Source organism: Acinonyx jubatus, chromosome B3 (assembly GCF_027475565.1).
Source record: "Acinonyx jubatus isolate Ajub_Pintada_27869175 chromosome B3, VMU_Ajub_asm_v1.0, whole genome shotgun sequence".
In the NCBI taxonomy this organism is placed as follows: domain Eukaryota; kingdom Metazoa; phylum Chordata; class Mammalia; order Carnivora; family Felidae; genus Acinonyx; species Acinonyx jubatus.
This window is the reverse complement of record NC_069386.1, coordinates 70,810,413-70,826,059: the sequence shown is the minus strand read 5'-3', so window position 1 is coordinate 70,826,059 and position 15,647 is coordinate 70,810,413. Positions and strand designations below refer to the sequence as shown.

General features: G+C 41.7%; 1 protein-coding gene across 7 annotated transcripts in view; it reads left to right on the top strand.

Annotated features, from left to right (window-relative positions):
* Positions 1-15,647, top strand: part of CHD8 (chromodomain helicase DNA binding protein 8) — a 61,409-nt gene that overhangs the window by 12,417 nt on the left and 33,345 nt on the right. For 3 of the 7 annotated variants that reach the window (XM_027065365.2, XM_027065366.2, XM_015068249.3), the window contains exons 2-5: positions 7,273-8,332; positions 9,197-9,568; positions 10,302-10,687; positions 12,080-12,194. In XM_027065365.2, coding sequence (XP_026921166.2) covers positions 7,490-8,332; positions 9,197-9,568; positions 10,302-10,687; positions 12,080-12,194 — 1,716 coding nt within the window. In that variant the 5' untranslated portion in view covers positions 7,273-7,489. Of the gene's footprint in view, positions 1-853; positions 1,562-7,272; positions 8,333-9,196; positions 9,569-10,301; positions 10,688-12,079; positions 12,195-15,647 lie in introns of those variants that run through there. The other 4 variants (XM_053224260.1, XM_015068252.3, XM_015068250.3 and 1 more) reach the window with 3 other exon arrangements.

Below are 15,647 nucleotides of genomic sequence, written 5' to 3'. Positions count from 1 at the left end.
TAAGATTGGAAAAGCAAGATGTAGTCTTAAGATTTATATCTTAAGTAACAGGGAACCTTCAAACACTTATAAGCGCGAGACTGATTTGACTTTACTGTGTTTTAGGAAATTAATCTGGTAGCAGAATGGATTCATAGGAAAAGGGATCAGTTATGAAGTTTCTTTTTTTTACACAAGCAACTGCATAAATAAAGAGGTGACAGCAGAGATAAGAGAGTCAGATAATGAATCCTAACTTTCTTCTTAGTTTAATAGTTGAATCACTCATCTCTGTAAGCCTCAGTTTTCTCATCTGTACAAGAGGGTTGACTTGATATGATTGCCAAAGGCCCTGCCAGCTCCAAAATCCGTGTGTGATATATTGCAAGAGTCAATGGGACCTGGCAAACGATTGGATGGTGGATACAGGAGGTTTCAGAGATATCTTTGAGGTTTTAAGTCTGAGCGAATGGGAAAACAGAATTGCTATTTACAGGAGTGTTATTGGGTGTTCCTAACAATACCAGTAATGCTAGGATCTTTAAAAGTAGGAAATCTAAGGCCAAGTTGATCTCTTTCCTCAGTTGTGTCTTAGAGTACTGAAAATAGGATTTCATTGTTGAGGCTGGTTACATTTCAGGGGAAACTAGTGGTCAAGAGGTAAGCAGCTGTTTTTAGCAATCGTTTACTTTTGAGGGATTTAAGCTTGGGCACCATCATTCTGGGGTTGACTAGGTTCATTGGGAATTAGAGTGGCCTCGAAGTGACATTGCAAAGTGGATACTGGCCAATATGTCAAACAGGCTGAATTTCAAAAGAAGTGATGTGGGGGTCAGAGATCAGGTTTAGGGGTGAGGAGTGGATGTGTGTTTTGGAAGGGAGGGGTCTGGGAATTGTTAGAGGGCACCTGGAATTACTTTCCAGAAAGTGATACTGCTGCCCAGAGGTTGGGGGTATCAAGAATACAAACCAGCATTATGTTTTTGGCAGAAAGAGTACTTATCTTTTAAAGGTAAAAGGCCCCATATTCCAGCAACTAGGCTGACTCATTCCCATTATGGTGTTAAGATTTGGCCCCTTTTAATGGGGAGTGGGATCCGGTATAGTCACTATAAGAGAGGGATATACAGGGCTGCTAGAAGGTAGGGGATTCATTGGGAGGCGGAGTTGGCATAGTGTGGAACCCTCCCTCCCAAGTTTACGCTCTTTCGTGTGCAGAATACAGTGTAGGTGGTAGGGAATTTAATCCCCAGGACTAGTTTCCCGCAGCAGGAGATTGTGCTTCTGGCCAGGCCCCTTTTTTTTCAAGCAAGCTGCAGGCTTCGCCTCGGCCCTAGAAACCGGATAGGCCTCTCCGTGCGTTCTCAACCTAACCCGCGGTGGCGGGGGAGGGGGAAGCTCTCTCTAGTCCCGCCCTTTGCGCTGTTTTGCGTCCTTGCGCCTTTGGTGAGTGGCAGTAGGGTTTAGCCAATGAGGACGTGGGGCGGGCGGGAGCATCAAGTTAGGTTGCGCAGGAGAAGGGGGGGAACTGGTGCTGGAGAGACAGCGAGAGGGGCGAACCGGCCCCCCACGGCCACTGCAGGTAAAGGCACCTCTCTTACCCCGCTGGGGTGAGGCACAGCTTCTTTTCTCCTTCAGGTTTTGTCGGGCCTCCCAGCCTGTAGCTTCCGCCCTAACATTGCTCCCACCCGGGCATCCACACCCCCCCTTCCCCCCCCCCCCCCCGCATCTTCCCGTCTTGGCCATCCCCACCCTGGAGGGCACCCCGCTAGCTCCCTCCGTCAAGTGCATGTACCTCATTTCCATTTTGGAGGCGCCAGTTGCCTGAAATCTCCCCCCTTTGCTGTATGGGCCTTCCTGGCACCAACCCCGGCAGTATGAGCAGGTAATGTACCCGGGTCCCCGCCACCCCCACCTCCAGTAGCGTTTCCCTCTCAATCAACCCCTTACTTCCTTACCTTTTTTCTTCTCTTCTTTCATATGAGAACATAATTTTTATAGTTTCTCTTTTAACCCCTGAATATACGTACATGCTTTTAGCTTTCATAGTTGCCTATTTTACTTTCTTTCCCTGTTTATTCAGAAAGGCTCACTTTACCAGCCATGTTTGCCCCCAAATGTCTATACCTCTGATTGAGGTGCGAGTGCTTTTTCCTTCAGTAATTGGGAAAACAGAAACAGAGTAGCCACACATGTGGCATTGGGAATGGTGAAGATATAGAAGATGGCCTAGGATCCTGATCTTCTTGAGGAAATCTTTTGAGTGGCTCCAAGTTGAGAGCTCCATTTCTTAGGGTCTGTGTCCTTCCATCCTGATCCCTTGCTGACCCTAAATTGTGATTACATTCACCTTGGATGCTTATTTCCCATTTCTTTATAAGATTTGAGACTCCTTGAGTCTTATAAATGTCTCCATGGTACAGTTTTTAAATTCTTCTTTTCAAAAATTACGTTGGTGATTTTCATTTTAGGCCTTCTGGTTATTTCAAGGGATTTCTCATTTAGATTGAGCTGCTTCTACCTATCTTGTGTTTCAATAACATGTGTATATGTCTGTCTTCAGCTGATCCTCTTGAAAGGATACAGTTTCCAATAACAACATTTGTACTTTGAAGTAAAATACTTTTTTTCCAAATCTTTGAGCAGTCAAAAGGTTAACTGGGCATGGGTGGTACTTTCTGGAAGTGCATATTACCCAAAAAAGGTCAGTATTTGTCACTGTGGCATTAGTTCATTATATTCTAAGAGGGTGGGCAGTACAGATAAGTCTGGAGAATGGATGTTTGTAGTTCATTTTATGTAATTTTATCTATTAGACAGCTAGACTAATCTCTGTTTCAGTGTTTCTCATCCATCGTAAACAATAAATTATGATAAACTCCCTTTTGAGAGACCATAAGAAATCTTATCCTACCAGAGAGATGTTTGGTAACCCTTCTAAACCAGGCATGCTTCTCCCATCACCCTCCCCCATCTCCCCATCCCCCGGTTGCCTTTTACAGATCTTCAGTGGCCAAGATTTTGTTTGGTTTTACTTAGTATACCTAAACAATGAGATGTGTTTTCCTCTTCCATTTGATAAATATAAAATTATGACATTGAGTACACATTTCCAAACTGCACATACTTTTCAGCCCCTAGTTGAGAATCACTGCTTTGTTGAAAGGTATGGGGAGATTGCAATGAAAAGTAGATAATAGTATGAAACAAAGTCCTTTATGATCAGACAAGGTGTTTTTGAAATGGGCCAGGAGAAGGAGACCTGTAAAATAAAAACAGGAGAGTTGAGACTCTGTAGATTCCTTAAAAAACAAAAACAAACCAAGAAGAGCTATAGTAAAGGTGATAAGTCTGCAGAAGAACATCGGTTTATCCTTACTTCATGGAGGAGGAATAGTTGGAGGTGAAATGAAAGGCTATTGTATAAAGTATTTGTCTAGCATTAACTGACTTGTTATATGGAGATTATAGATAGGTAGCCTTGGATTCTAACTTACTAGCATGTTCTATTTCTCCCCAACTCCTACCCACCCCACCAAGGTTTCTGTCATTAGTTTAAAATTATAGTGAGTGATCGGGCGCCTGGGTGGCTCAGTCGGTTAAGCGGCCGACTTTGGCTCAGGTCATGATCTCGCGGCCTGTGAGTTCAAGCCCTGCGTCAGGCTCTGTGCTGACCGCTCAGAGCCTGGAGCCTGTTTCAGATTCTGTGTCTCCCTCTCTCTCTCTGACCCTCCCCCATTCATGCTCTGTCTCTCTCTGTCTCAAAAATAAATAAATGTTAAAAAATTAAAATTATAGTAAGTGATTAAGTGCAATCATCAAACTCTTGTCTTTCCTTTTGAGCATATACATATGTTTCTGTTTGGGGCAGTGATAGGCCAGGACCAGCTTTTCATTCTCGCTATGAAAAAAGGCTGATATGATTTCTTTATCTAGGCAGTTGTTTTACTGAGGGATATCTAAGTGCTTCGTGTATTTGAATGCTTAACATCTACTTATTGTTACTACCAGGATTTCAACCATAGAAAGAGAATTCATGTGATACATGAGCTTGGTAGAATAGACCAGATGTGGATATAGCCAGGATGACCCATGAAGTAGGAATAGATGGAGGGGTGAAGAAAATTAGAGGTATGTTGGGAGAAGGTTTCATCTTTTGAGAGTCAAGGACAACTTAAACATGGGAGTTAGAAAAGAAGCAGGAGACTAGGATTAAAAACATACATACAAGATGAATTAGGTCAGTAGAGGTGAGTTGATGTGACGGGACTGAGAAGTGGTGAAACTTGGTGGTGTGGCATTAAGTCACTGGTGATGTTTTTATTTTTGATTTTTTTAATGTTTATTTTTATTTTATTTACTTATTTTTAGTGTTCTATTTATTTTTGAGAGAGAGAGCTCACAAGCTAAGGGAGGGGCAGAGGGAGAGGGGGACAGAGAATCCAAAGTGGGCTTTGCACTGATAGCAGCGAGCCCAGTGTAGAGCTGGAACTCACAAACCATGAGTTCACTTTGGCTCATGACCTGAGCCAAAGTTGGTCGCTTAACTGACTAAGCCACCCAGGTGCCCCCTTTTTAAATTTTTTTAAAGTTCATTTATTTTGAGAGAGAGAGCATGAGCAGGGGGAGGGGCAGAGAGAGAGGAAGAGAGAGAGACCCAGGCAGGCTCCATGCTGTCCGTGCAGAGCCCGACACAGGACTCGATGTCACAAACTATGAGATGTTGACCCGAGCTAAAATCAAGAGTCAGACGCTTAACCATATGAGCCACCCAGGCGCCCCACTAGTGATGTTTTTAAACTATTGGGCCCAGACTGAACAAGGGGAAGAAGAAATTTGGCTCAAAAATTGGGGATGGGGATAAATGACAAATGCACTGATTGACCTTTGAAAACTTACACTTGAGTTGTATGAGGGTAAGGAAATATTTCAGAAACTGTTAGCCTGCGTTTTTCCCATGAAAAAGGTGAGATTTCTGTCTGTGATTGAACTGCTGTGGAGGAAAGGAAGAGCATTTGGAGAAATAAATAGTAAGGAGTACTGGAAAGGACAAAATTGCCCATGGAAGAAGAGGCAGTTTATAAACTTCTAAGTAGTGGAAACTTGTGTTATAGTTTTTATATGACACCTAACTGTTAGATTTTTTTTTAGTGCAACATCTGTGACAGTGAATAGGAGATGAAAGCTAGCAGCAAAGTAGGGCATAACTAGAAAAAAGCTGATGTAGTTAAAACTATTGAGTAGATTTTTATTAAATCAAGAAATATGTATAACTTTTCTGATTGTCATTTTGAGCAACTTTGGGACAGGCATTAAATAGGAGAGGCTGGAGTGAGTTGGTGGAATAGTTTAGCCAAAAGTAGGAAGTGATATGAATCCTGGGGGAGATGTGAAGGGTATACAATTACTGAAGCAAGGGAGATCTTGTTTAACATTGGTGGAGATGCCCTGTGTACACTATGATCAGTCTATTCTCTTTGTATCTGGGTTTCGGGGATATTTACCCACATTATATTGTTTTATAACAATAACTGGAATAAGTTGAGGGGAAAAATAGTTTGTGGGTTGTGTGGAAAATTCTTTAGTAAAGTCTACGTACTGTGCCACTGACAAGTTTCTTCTCTGGTGTCTTTTAAAAGTTAAGACCGAAGGTCTTATCAAGCAAGGCTTTCCTGAATTGTCAAGTGTTGACATCATATACAAAGAACAAAGGCCAGTTTTTCATGCATTGTAGCTATATGGTTGATGTACTTACAATACCTTGCTTTAGTTGTAACCTATTCTAACATTGTTATGAACTTAAATCCTCAGACTTGGATTTAGTAAACATGCTTTCAGTTATTTGTAGGACAGTTTTTCAAGACGGGAAACTACTGTCTCCTCTTAGAATAGGGAGTACTATAGAATTTTTGTAAGGACTGAATGGTTCATTCCATATACTGCAAGCAAATATATTAATTCGTTAACTATTTTTTTGAGTAGCTACCATGTATGTGATATCCTCCTGGTTCTTTCGGGATCTGCAGATAAATAAGATGTGGTTCCTACCATCCGGGAACTTTTTGTCTCTTGGGGAAAGAGCAGCTGGGCTACCATGCAGGATTGTGCAGGGTGTGCATTGCACATATTCATTATCATCATTGATAACATGTTTAGTATGACAATTTCCAGCAGATGGCAGACAAGCATCTTAAGGAGCAGGCAGCTTTTTATAATTTGCACAAAGGAACATTTGGGCCTTCGGAGGATATGGGCAAGAGACTGGTCATTTTAGTTAACTATTAAATATAAGTGCTTTAAATCAGGTGCGAATAACACTGGTGGGTATTTAAGGAAGGTGGGAGGACCAAGTCATCACAGATTGCTTTGTGGTTAAAGGGGCGGAGGTTCAGGGTTCTTTTAGAGTAGAAGGAAGATCTTTGAAGGTGGGAAAGATTTCAGATGGGAGAGATGCTTGGGAGTGGGGGTGGGGTGTTCTAGGCAGAAGCTACAGCATAATAGGCAAAGTCATGCAGATAGGAATCACATTAGGGGAACTGTGTAGTCTAGTTGGCCTGGAATGTAGGGTGTATATAGGAAACGATGAGAGGGAAAGTTGGGAATATAAGTGGAACTAAAATGTACAATTCTTTGAGTTTTTTGCCAAAGAAGTTTTTGATCTTAAATATGAGAAAGGGGGGAAGGGACTTGAGAACAGAAATAGTATGCATAGATTGATATGTTAATTAGCACAAAGTTTGGGAAACTTCCTGGGTAAAATTACACCATAAGTGTAGCAAGATTATACTGTGAGCTTTAGTTAAAAGCGGTTATTTTTGCCAGTAGTAAGTAAAAGCATATAAAATACAAGGGAAATTTATGAAATACAATATATTCAGAAACCTTTATCTACATTCAGAAGCCTTTATCTACATTCATTGAAACGTTGCTGGTATCTTGTAAAGCTCTGTCAACTTAACCTCAAATAGAAGGCGAATGAATGTTAAATTTCCTGATCTCTACCCAAGAATGATAATTATAAAGAAATGGACACAGACAGCAAAGCTCTTGACAGACAGAAACTTCAGAGTGTGTAGGTGTAAGCCCAAAAAGGGGGTTTTATTTCTTTTATAGATTTAGTTTGAAGCAAAAATGTGGGTGTTCTCTCTGCCGTGTCTTTGTCCTCAGATTACCTCACGTTTCCCTCTTTTCTTGTTCTAATGCCAGTTGATATAAAGGGTAGTACCTAAGAAGGAGAGATTTTCTTTGAGGGCGCCAACTTTGCTTATTTTTCATTTGTCTTCCTCACAACAGGAGTTTCACCATCTTCCTCTGAAGACCTAGCCACCTTGCTCCATGAAGGTCAGGACAATCTGACATGCACTTGTTTCTTGCCTCTTTTTACCTGAAGAGTAGTCCTCTTCCATTGTGTACATTTTTTTCTTAATAGGGGAGGGGAGGGGAGAGCCAGTACCCCCCCTCCCCTTCCCTCCCTAGACCTTGGGGAAGTACCTTCCATTGCTTTCCCAAGATGGCAGACCCCATCATGGATCTGTTTGATGACCCAAATTTATTTGGCCTGGACTCTCTGACTGATGACAGCTTCAACCAGGTCACACAAGACCCCATTGAGGAAGCCCTTGGACTGCCAAGCTCTCTGGACTCCTTGGATCAGATGAACCAGGAAGGTGGAGGTGGTGATGTGGGGAATTCATCAGCAAGTGACCTGGTCCCCCCACCAGATGAGACAGCCCCCACAGAACTTCCCAAAGAATCAACAGCTCCAGCTCCAGAATCTTTAACTTTGCATGATTATACCACTCAGCCCGTCAGCCAGGAGCAGCCAGCCCAACCTGTATTACAGACACCGACGCCAACATCAGGACTTTTGCAGGTCTCCAAGAGCCAGGAGATCCTGAGCCAAGGGAATCCTTTCATGGGTGTCTCTGCCACAGCTGTCTCTTCCAGTAGTGCTGGAGGGCAACCACCTCAGTCAGCCCCTAAGATTGTTATCCTTAAGGCCCCACCAAGCTCCTCAGTCACTGGTGCCCATGTGGCACAAATTCAGGCCCAAGGTATCACCAGCACAGCTCAGCCCCTGGTGGCTGGCACAGCCAATGGTGGAAAAGTTACTTTTACCAAAGTGCTAACCGGCACTCCCCTTCGACCAGGTGTTTCCATTGTCTCTGGTAATACAGTGTTGGCCGCCAAGGTCCCTGGGAACCAGGCTACTGTTCAGCGCATTGTCCAGCCCAGCCGACCAGTAAAGCAGCTGGTCCTACAGCCAGTTAAGGGTTCAGCTCCTGCTGGAAACCCTGGGGCCACAGGGCCCCCACTGAAGCCTGCAGTTACACTGACCTCTACACCTACCCAGGTGACTTGAGTGAAAGGGGGAGGTGAATTTTGGTTTAGTAGAGGGCCCAGCAACTGTGTGAGAAGAGAGCACATGAGACCAATCTCTAGAAAATCCTGTTTAAATTCTACCTTTGCTTTCTTTTTTTTTTAAAGTAAATGTTGACATCCCCGTATTTACTACTTACTAGATGAAAGCAGTTAATGTTAACATTTTTTGAGCTCTTATTACATGTTTACACTGTGCCTAGCTGGTGCTGAACAAGACAGACACAGTCCCTGTCCTTACAGAGCTCACGGTCTGCCAGGAAGGCAGACATTAAACAAGAATTCATAGTACTGTATAATATAAAGTTTTATGAGAAATATTGGATGCTGTGGGAACAGTCATTATTTATTTACATTTACAAGACTTACAGAAGCTATGTATATGTTTTCCCTGTTCTTACTGAGATTGTCCTTTATCCAGTGAAAAGGCTTGTTTCTATTGTAAGAAAGTAGAGGTTCTAGCTTCTGAATAAAGGGCCGGATGAGTTTGTGGGGGAGGGAGGGGGTAGTATTAAGATAAGTAGGATCAGAGGAAAGAAGGTATGAGGAGGCCGGTTATAAAGACTTCGGTTCTAACAGACTGCCAAAAAATGGAATGACTACCTTAGAAGATAGCCTTCTGTGAGGAGTTTTTCAAAAATAGGGCCTGACACCCACTGGGCAGAGGTGATAGAAGACTCAGTCAGGACAGCTAGGAGGATGGACAAAATAAAATGTACTCTTGTCTTCTGACTCTCAGTTTTTATGGTTCTAGGATGAGGAAAATTGGTGTAAATATTTAAGAGTATACCATTCTTTAATGTCGTGCCTCTCTTGCAATTTCCTTTCTTCACTCTAGGGTGAATCGAAACGCATCACCCTGGTCCTCCAGCAGCCACAGTCTGGAGGTCCCCAAGGACACCGGCATGTCGTTCTAGGGAGTCTACCAGGCAAGATAGTGTTACAGGGCAACCAGCTGGCAGCCCTGACTCAAGCCAAGAATGCTCAGGGGCAGCCCGCCAAAGTAGTAACTATCCAGCTGCAGGTGCAACAGCCACAGCAGAAAATCCAGATCGTACCACAGCCTCCATCATCACAGCCTCAGCCACCGCCACCACCCTCCACCCAGCCAGTGACACTCTCCTCTGTGCAGCAGGCTCAGATAATGGGGCCGGGACAGAGCCCAGGGCAAAGACTTTCAGTACCGCTCAAGGTGGTGCTGCAGCCACAGGTGAGACTTCCACAGGGAGCAGGGAGGACCAACCTCCTGGCCCCTTGCTGTCACCCTCCACAACCACTCATTGTTGAATGTGGGGTCACTCTAGAGTCACGCCTCTGAACTGAAATGCAGTCTTTTATTCCTTTTACCAGTGGAAATTTTCTTTTAATTATGTCATGAAAAGATTTGAGGTTATTGTTGGGTTCGGGTTAAGAGATGATTTGTCTAATATAAGTCTTTGAACTGTTTTATTTACAATCTTTTCCTACTATTGTGGAGTAAAAATGAATGGCAATATTCTTTCATTTAAAAGTTGTTTTAAAGAGGCCAGGTGATTGTCACTCCTCCGTCCCTCACCTCTCCCACCTCCCCCACCTCCAGAAAGGTAAAGGTAGGCCAAGAGTAGAATTTGAATTTTTTTACTTTTGGTCTAGTGATTAGTATTGGTTATATTGTTGGAAAATTTTCTAGAATAATGGAGATGGGTATTGACGTTAGAAGCATGTCTAAAGGATATTGAAGTTTGGCATAATTCTTGCCTTTTCTCATCTCTTTCCCACTAAAAAACACCTTTGTTTGTTTGTTTGTTTGTTTAAACGTGTCTAGGTTCAGTCAGACTTAGTCTGAATCTGGTTCTTGAGGAATTAGAGATCAAAAGTTTCTAGCCTATCTGCTTTAGAGCTGGATTTTATTTAGGCCATGTAGCTACAAGCATGTTGAAATTTTAGTGTCTTTATTTCTGTAGGCTGGTTCTTCCCAAGGGGCCTCTTCTGGGCTGTCCGTAGTTAAAGTTCTAAGTGCCAGTGAAGTGGCAGCTCTGTCTTCACCAGCAAGCTCTGCTCCTCATACGGGGGGCAAGATAGGAATGGAGGAAAACCGCAGGCTGGAGCACCAGAAGAAGCAAGAGAAGGCAAATCGGATTGTAGCAGAGGCTATTGCTAGGGCCCGTGCCCGGGGTGAGCAGAACATACCTCGAGTCCTAAATGAGGATGAGTTGCCCAGTGTTCGGCCTGAGGAAGAAGGTGAAAAGAAACGCAGGAAGAAGAGCAGTGGGGAGAGGCTCAAGGAAGAAAAGCCAAAGAAGAGCAAAACATCGGGTACCTCCAAAACTAAGGGCAAGAGTAAGCTGAAGTGAGTACAACCCTCTGCTTTTTTGTTGGGGCCTTTGAGGGCAGTGTACTTGTTTTTAAATGAAAATTAAGGTTTATGTTTATTATTGTTTATTTATTTTTGAAAGAGAGAGCACAAGCTGGAGAGGGACAGAGAGAGAGGGAGACACAGAATCCGAAGTAGGCTCCAGGCTCTGAGCTGTCAGCACAGAGCCTGATGTGGGGCTCGAACCCATGAACCGCGAGATCATGACCTGAGCCGAAGTGGGACACTTAACCTACTGAGCCACCCAGGCACCCCCAGCGCACTTGTTTTTAAATTAGTTGCTAGAGCATGTGACTCTTGATCTCGGGGTTATAAGTTTGAACCCTCGCATTGGGTGTAGAGATTACATTAAAGAAATCTTTAAAATAAACAAATAAGTAACTAAGTAAGTAAGTTACTGTTGAGAGGAACTGCTTGTATTTAGCAGCTACATAGTTCAAGGTAATCTGTTTGTCATAGAGGATAATAAGGCCTTTCTTTTCTCTGTCCCAATGCTTTTATGATTTGTTAAACAGAAATTTGCAAATTAGTGTATTTTGAAACAGAAACACCAAGGCACAGGAAAGATAGCCAACTATTGTGTTGGGAGTTATGTTAAAAGTTGACTATGTTTGTATATGTCTTCCTGATGTTATATCGCTGTGGTGTGAGATTTCTCACTATTCCCCCTACCACCCACATCAGTAAAAGAGCTGCTGGAGATGTAGCTGCCCTGTTCTTGCATCTCATCTGTGAACTAGAGAAGATTTCAGCAACGAGTGTCAGCCTGAAGCAGTGTTGTCAGAACCAGGGCTTGTCACGTTTGAGCGTCCCCTCTTTCTCATCCATGTCTTGTAGCCTCATTCCTTTCTCCCTAACTTCTACCCCTGGGAGTCTTCAGGCTTTGTGGTGGAATTACAATAATGCTTTATATTTGCAGAAGATTTTTCAGCTTTTAAGAAAAAATTCATGTGTCCTATCTTAGTTCATCCTCAACAACTGTCAACCAGGTATTCTCATCAGTGTTTATTGTATAAATAAGGAAGCTAATGCCCAGCTAGTGACAGAACTGAAACTAAAAGTGAGGCCTTGCAGTTCTTGGCCCAGTATTTATTCCACTGTCTTAGCCACCTTTCTTCAGGTATTTGTGAGTACAGTAGTAGCAAGGATTTGTCATCTCTGATGTAAAGGTCAGCCCGTGGCTTAGATACCCCAATATCTTCTTTTTTCAGACACCTTGCTCAATAGCTGTGTGTCCCCTCAACTGAAGAGCTAGACACTTCTATCAGGAAGTTTCATTCATATACGATGGGTTAGGTTAATTACATTTTTTATCTCCTAAATGAATTTGGCCCTTACTGAAAATGAATTTGGTTTTTCCTTTTTTAGCACCATCACCCCTGTGGTGGGTAAAAAGAGAAAGCGTAATACTTCATCTGATAATTCAGATGTAGAAGTCATGCCTGCCCAGTCACCCCGGGAAGATGAAGAAAGCAGCATTCAGGTAAAAGGATCCCAAATGAACTTAGTAGATGAATCATGTTTAATTCTGGCAGACAAACCAGGAATAGATACGAGAGACTATGAGCCTATGTACATTTTAAGAATTTTTCTATAAGAGAGGTAGGCCTAAAAGGTAAAAGAGGTGGGGCCTGGTCATGGTCGTCTCTTTTAAATGTTGAGGTTTTTTTAGCTAAAAAACAATTACTATACAAATAACAATACTCATTTCCAAAATTCTAGTGTTGCAAAAACTAAGCAAGTATGAAATAATGTGCATGGTTGTTGTTATGGCTCTGTCAGTACTTTGGTTTCTCTTAGAACTGTCCATCTATCTATTTGCCTTACCTTTTCTACACTTCAGGGTTCTGACTCTCTGAACTGGGTGCTTAGGCACAGTGTTTTTTCCTACCTTTTGAAGATGAGAAACATTGAAAGAAAATAAAAGAAGCTGGACCAGAAGCTGGACTAAACTTAGTCCTCTGTCTCTCATTGTTGCTTTACGGTACCACCTTTGGCTCTAGTTTCCAGCCATACAAAGAACCTGGTATTAAGATTTGGGAGACCCATGGTTCTTCTAAGTAGCACTGTGGGCCTGGCAGATTTACTTAGCTTCTATGTCTGTGTCTGAATTTTTCCTTAGTAAATGAAGGTTTGGACTAAACGAACCTTAAGTGCTTCTCTAGCTGTTAATATTTATAAATGCGTACCTTCTTTCTTGATACACGTTCAGTACATTGGCTAACTGATACCTGGGTTTTTCTGGGGAAATTAACATGTGAGAATAGCCAAGAAATTATTGAAAAGAAAATTGAGGCAAAAATTAGCTTTAACAGACATTAGAGCATATTATGATATAATAATTACTAAGAGTTTGGAATCAGAGAAGAAATAACATTAATAAAGATAATAGAGGGGCACCTGGGTGGCTCAGTTGGTTAAGCTTTCCTGCTTCGGCTCAGGTGATGATCTCAATGGTTGTTGAATTCGAGCCCTGCATCAGGCTCTGCACTCTCAGCACTGAGCGCGCTTCTGATTCTCTCTCTGCTCCTTGCTCGTGCACTCTCTCTATCTCTCTCTCTCTCGCCAAAATAAATAAATAAACATTTAAAATAAAGAGAATAGAGTCTAGAAATAGATTCAAATGGTTATGAGAATTTAGTATATGAATTTAAATGCCATTTTAAATCAGTGGAAAGAAAAAATATTAAATTATGTTAGAACAACTGGAAAAAAGGGAAAAAAAAAACTGGATTTCTTGTGTCATTCCTCAGACAAATACTAGTTTAATCAAAGGTCCAAATGTAAAACTTGAAATCATGAACTTTTTATAAAACATGGATGGATTTTTAAAATAATTATCAAGTAAAGTAGATCTTTGTAAGGGGGCATTAAAATTCATAATTTATAAATGGAACATTTATTTGACTATATAAAAATTATACGTGTATAACAAATAATTCTACAAATAATGTAGTGGCTAAGAGCATAAACTCTGGAGCAAGAATTCCTCGATTCTCATCTTAACTCTACTAATATTGTCACTTCAGGCAAGTTTATTTAACCTCTTGGTGCCCCAATTTCCTTATTTCTAAAATGCAAGTAATAATGCCTACCAAGTAGAGTTATTAGGAGTATTAAATGTAAGCATTTATGAAGGACAGAGAACAGTGCTTAGCTCATGGTAAGAGAGCATAGAAAGAGTTATGTATGTGTATGTTAAATAAAGGGCTAAATTAAAAAAGTAAAGGCAAATCGTTGTAATACAAGAAATACAAAATTTTAAAGGTGGTGGATTAGTTTGCTAGGGTTGCCATGATAACATACCACAGACTGTGTGGCTTAAACAGTAGAAATTTATCCTCTCACGATCTGAAGGCTTAGAAGTCCAAGATCAAGGGGTCGGCAAGTTTGGTTACCTTTTAAGACCTCTTTCCTTGGCTTGTAGATGGCTACTTTCTCACTGTGTTCTTACCTTGTCTTTTCTTAGTGCATAAATCCCTGGTGTCTTTCCATGTGTCCAACCAAATTTCCTCTTCTACGGATGTCAGTCGAGTTCAATTAGGGCCCACCCTGTCAGTCTCATTTTAACTTACTTCTCTAAAACTCTTGTCTCCAAATACAGTCACATTCTGAGGTGTACTAGGGATTAGGTTTTCAACATAAGAATTTTGGGGGATATAATTCAGCCCATTATAAATGGTAATGCCAGTGTTGGCAGTGGACTTAAGGAACAGCAAGCAGCTGATGGGAGTGTTGAAACAATCTTTTTGGTGAGTCAGTGTTTCAGTATGTAACAATTTGAAATGTCAATGCCTTTTGACTTGGTGATTCTACATCTAGGAAACTCAAAAGTATGTAATGATGTATGTGTATCATAGCAATATTTGCAATAGCAGAAATGTCCAAAAATTCACTGTCTGTGGTGGAGAAATAGTTAATAAAATTCTGAAAATCCATGCACTAGAACACTACATGGCAGGGAGCCTGGGTGGCTCAGTCGAGCATCCGACTCTTGGTTTCGGCTCAGGTCATCATCTCGCAATTTCATGATATTGAGCCCCGTGTTGAGCCCACGCTGTGCGCTGCCCACATGGAACCTGCTTGGGATTCTCTGTCCCTCCCTCCCTCAGGCTGTCTCTGTCTCTCTCTCAAAAAAAAAAAAAAAAAAAAAAAGGAATACTACCTGGCAATTAAAAACAATGAAATAGAGGGGCGACTGGCTGGCTCAGTCAGTAGAGCATGTGACTCTTGATCTTGGGGTCTTGAGTTCAAGACCCACTTTGGATGTAGAGATTACTAAAAAGAAAGAAAGATAAATAAAGCATTAAAAAAATAAAGGGGCACATGGGTGGTTCAGTCAGTTAAGCATCTGACTCTTCATTTCAGCTCAGGTCATGATCCCAGGATTGTTAGATTGAGCCCTGTGTCGGGCTCCGTGCTGAGCATAGAGCCTGTTTGGGATTCTCTCTCTCCTTCTCTTTCTGCCCCTCCACTGCTTGTGCGTGCACTTGGCTTCTCTCTCTTAAGATAAAATAAATATTTAAAAATAAGATAAAAACAATGAAGTAGAGTAGGTGTGCTTATTGTGGAAAACTCTCCATATTAAATGAAAAAAAAATCTAGGTGTAGAATAATATATATACTCTCTCTTTAATAACATTTAAAGAGTGTGTGTGTATGTGTGTGTGTGTGTATGTGTGTGTATACAAATAATACATGTTTATACACCCATTTTTTTTTTCCTGGAAGGATGCACAAATATTTTTAGGAGAATGTTGAAGAGTAGGTGGGTCATGATTACCGTGCTCTCATTTTTGTACGTTGGAACTTTAAACCTCATGACCATTTGCCATTTTGTTTTTTAGGTTAAAAAAATATATATGTGAGAAAAATTACAGTAGGGCACAGAAGGAGACACTATGAATATCTCCCAGTCTAGACCCCAGCCTCACAG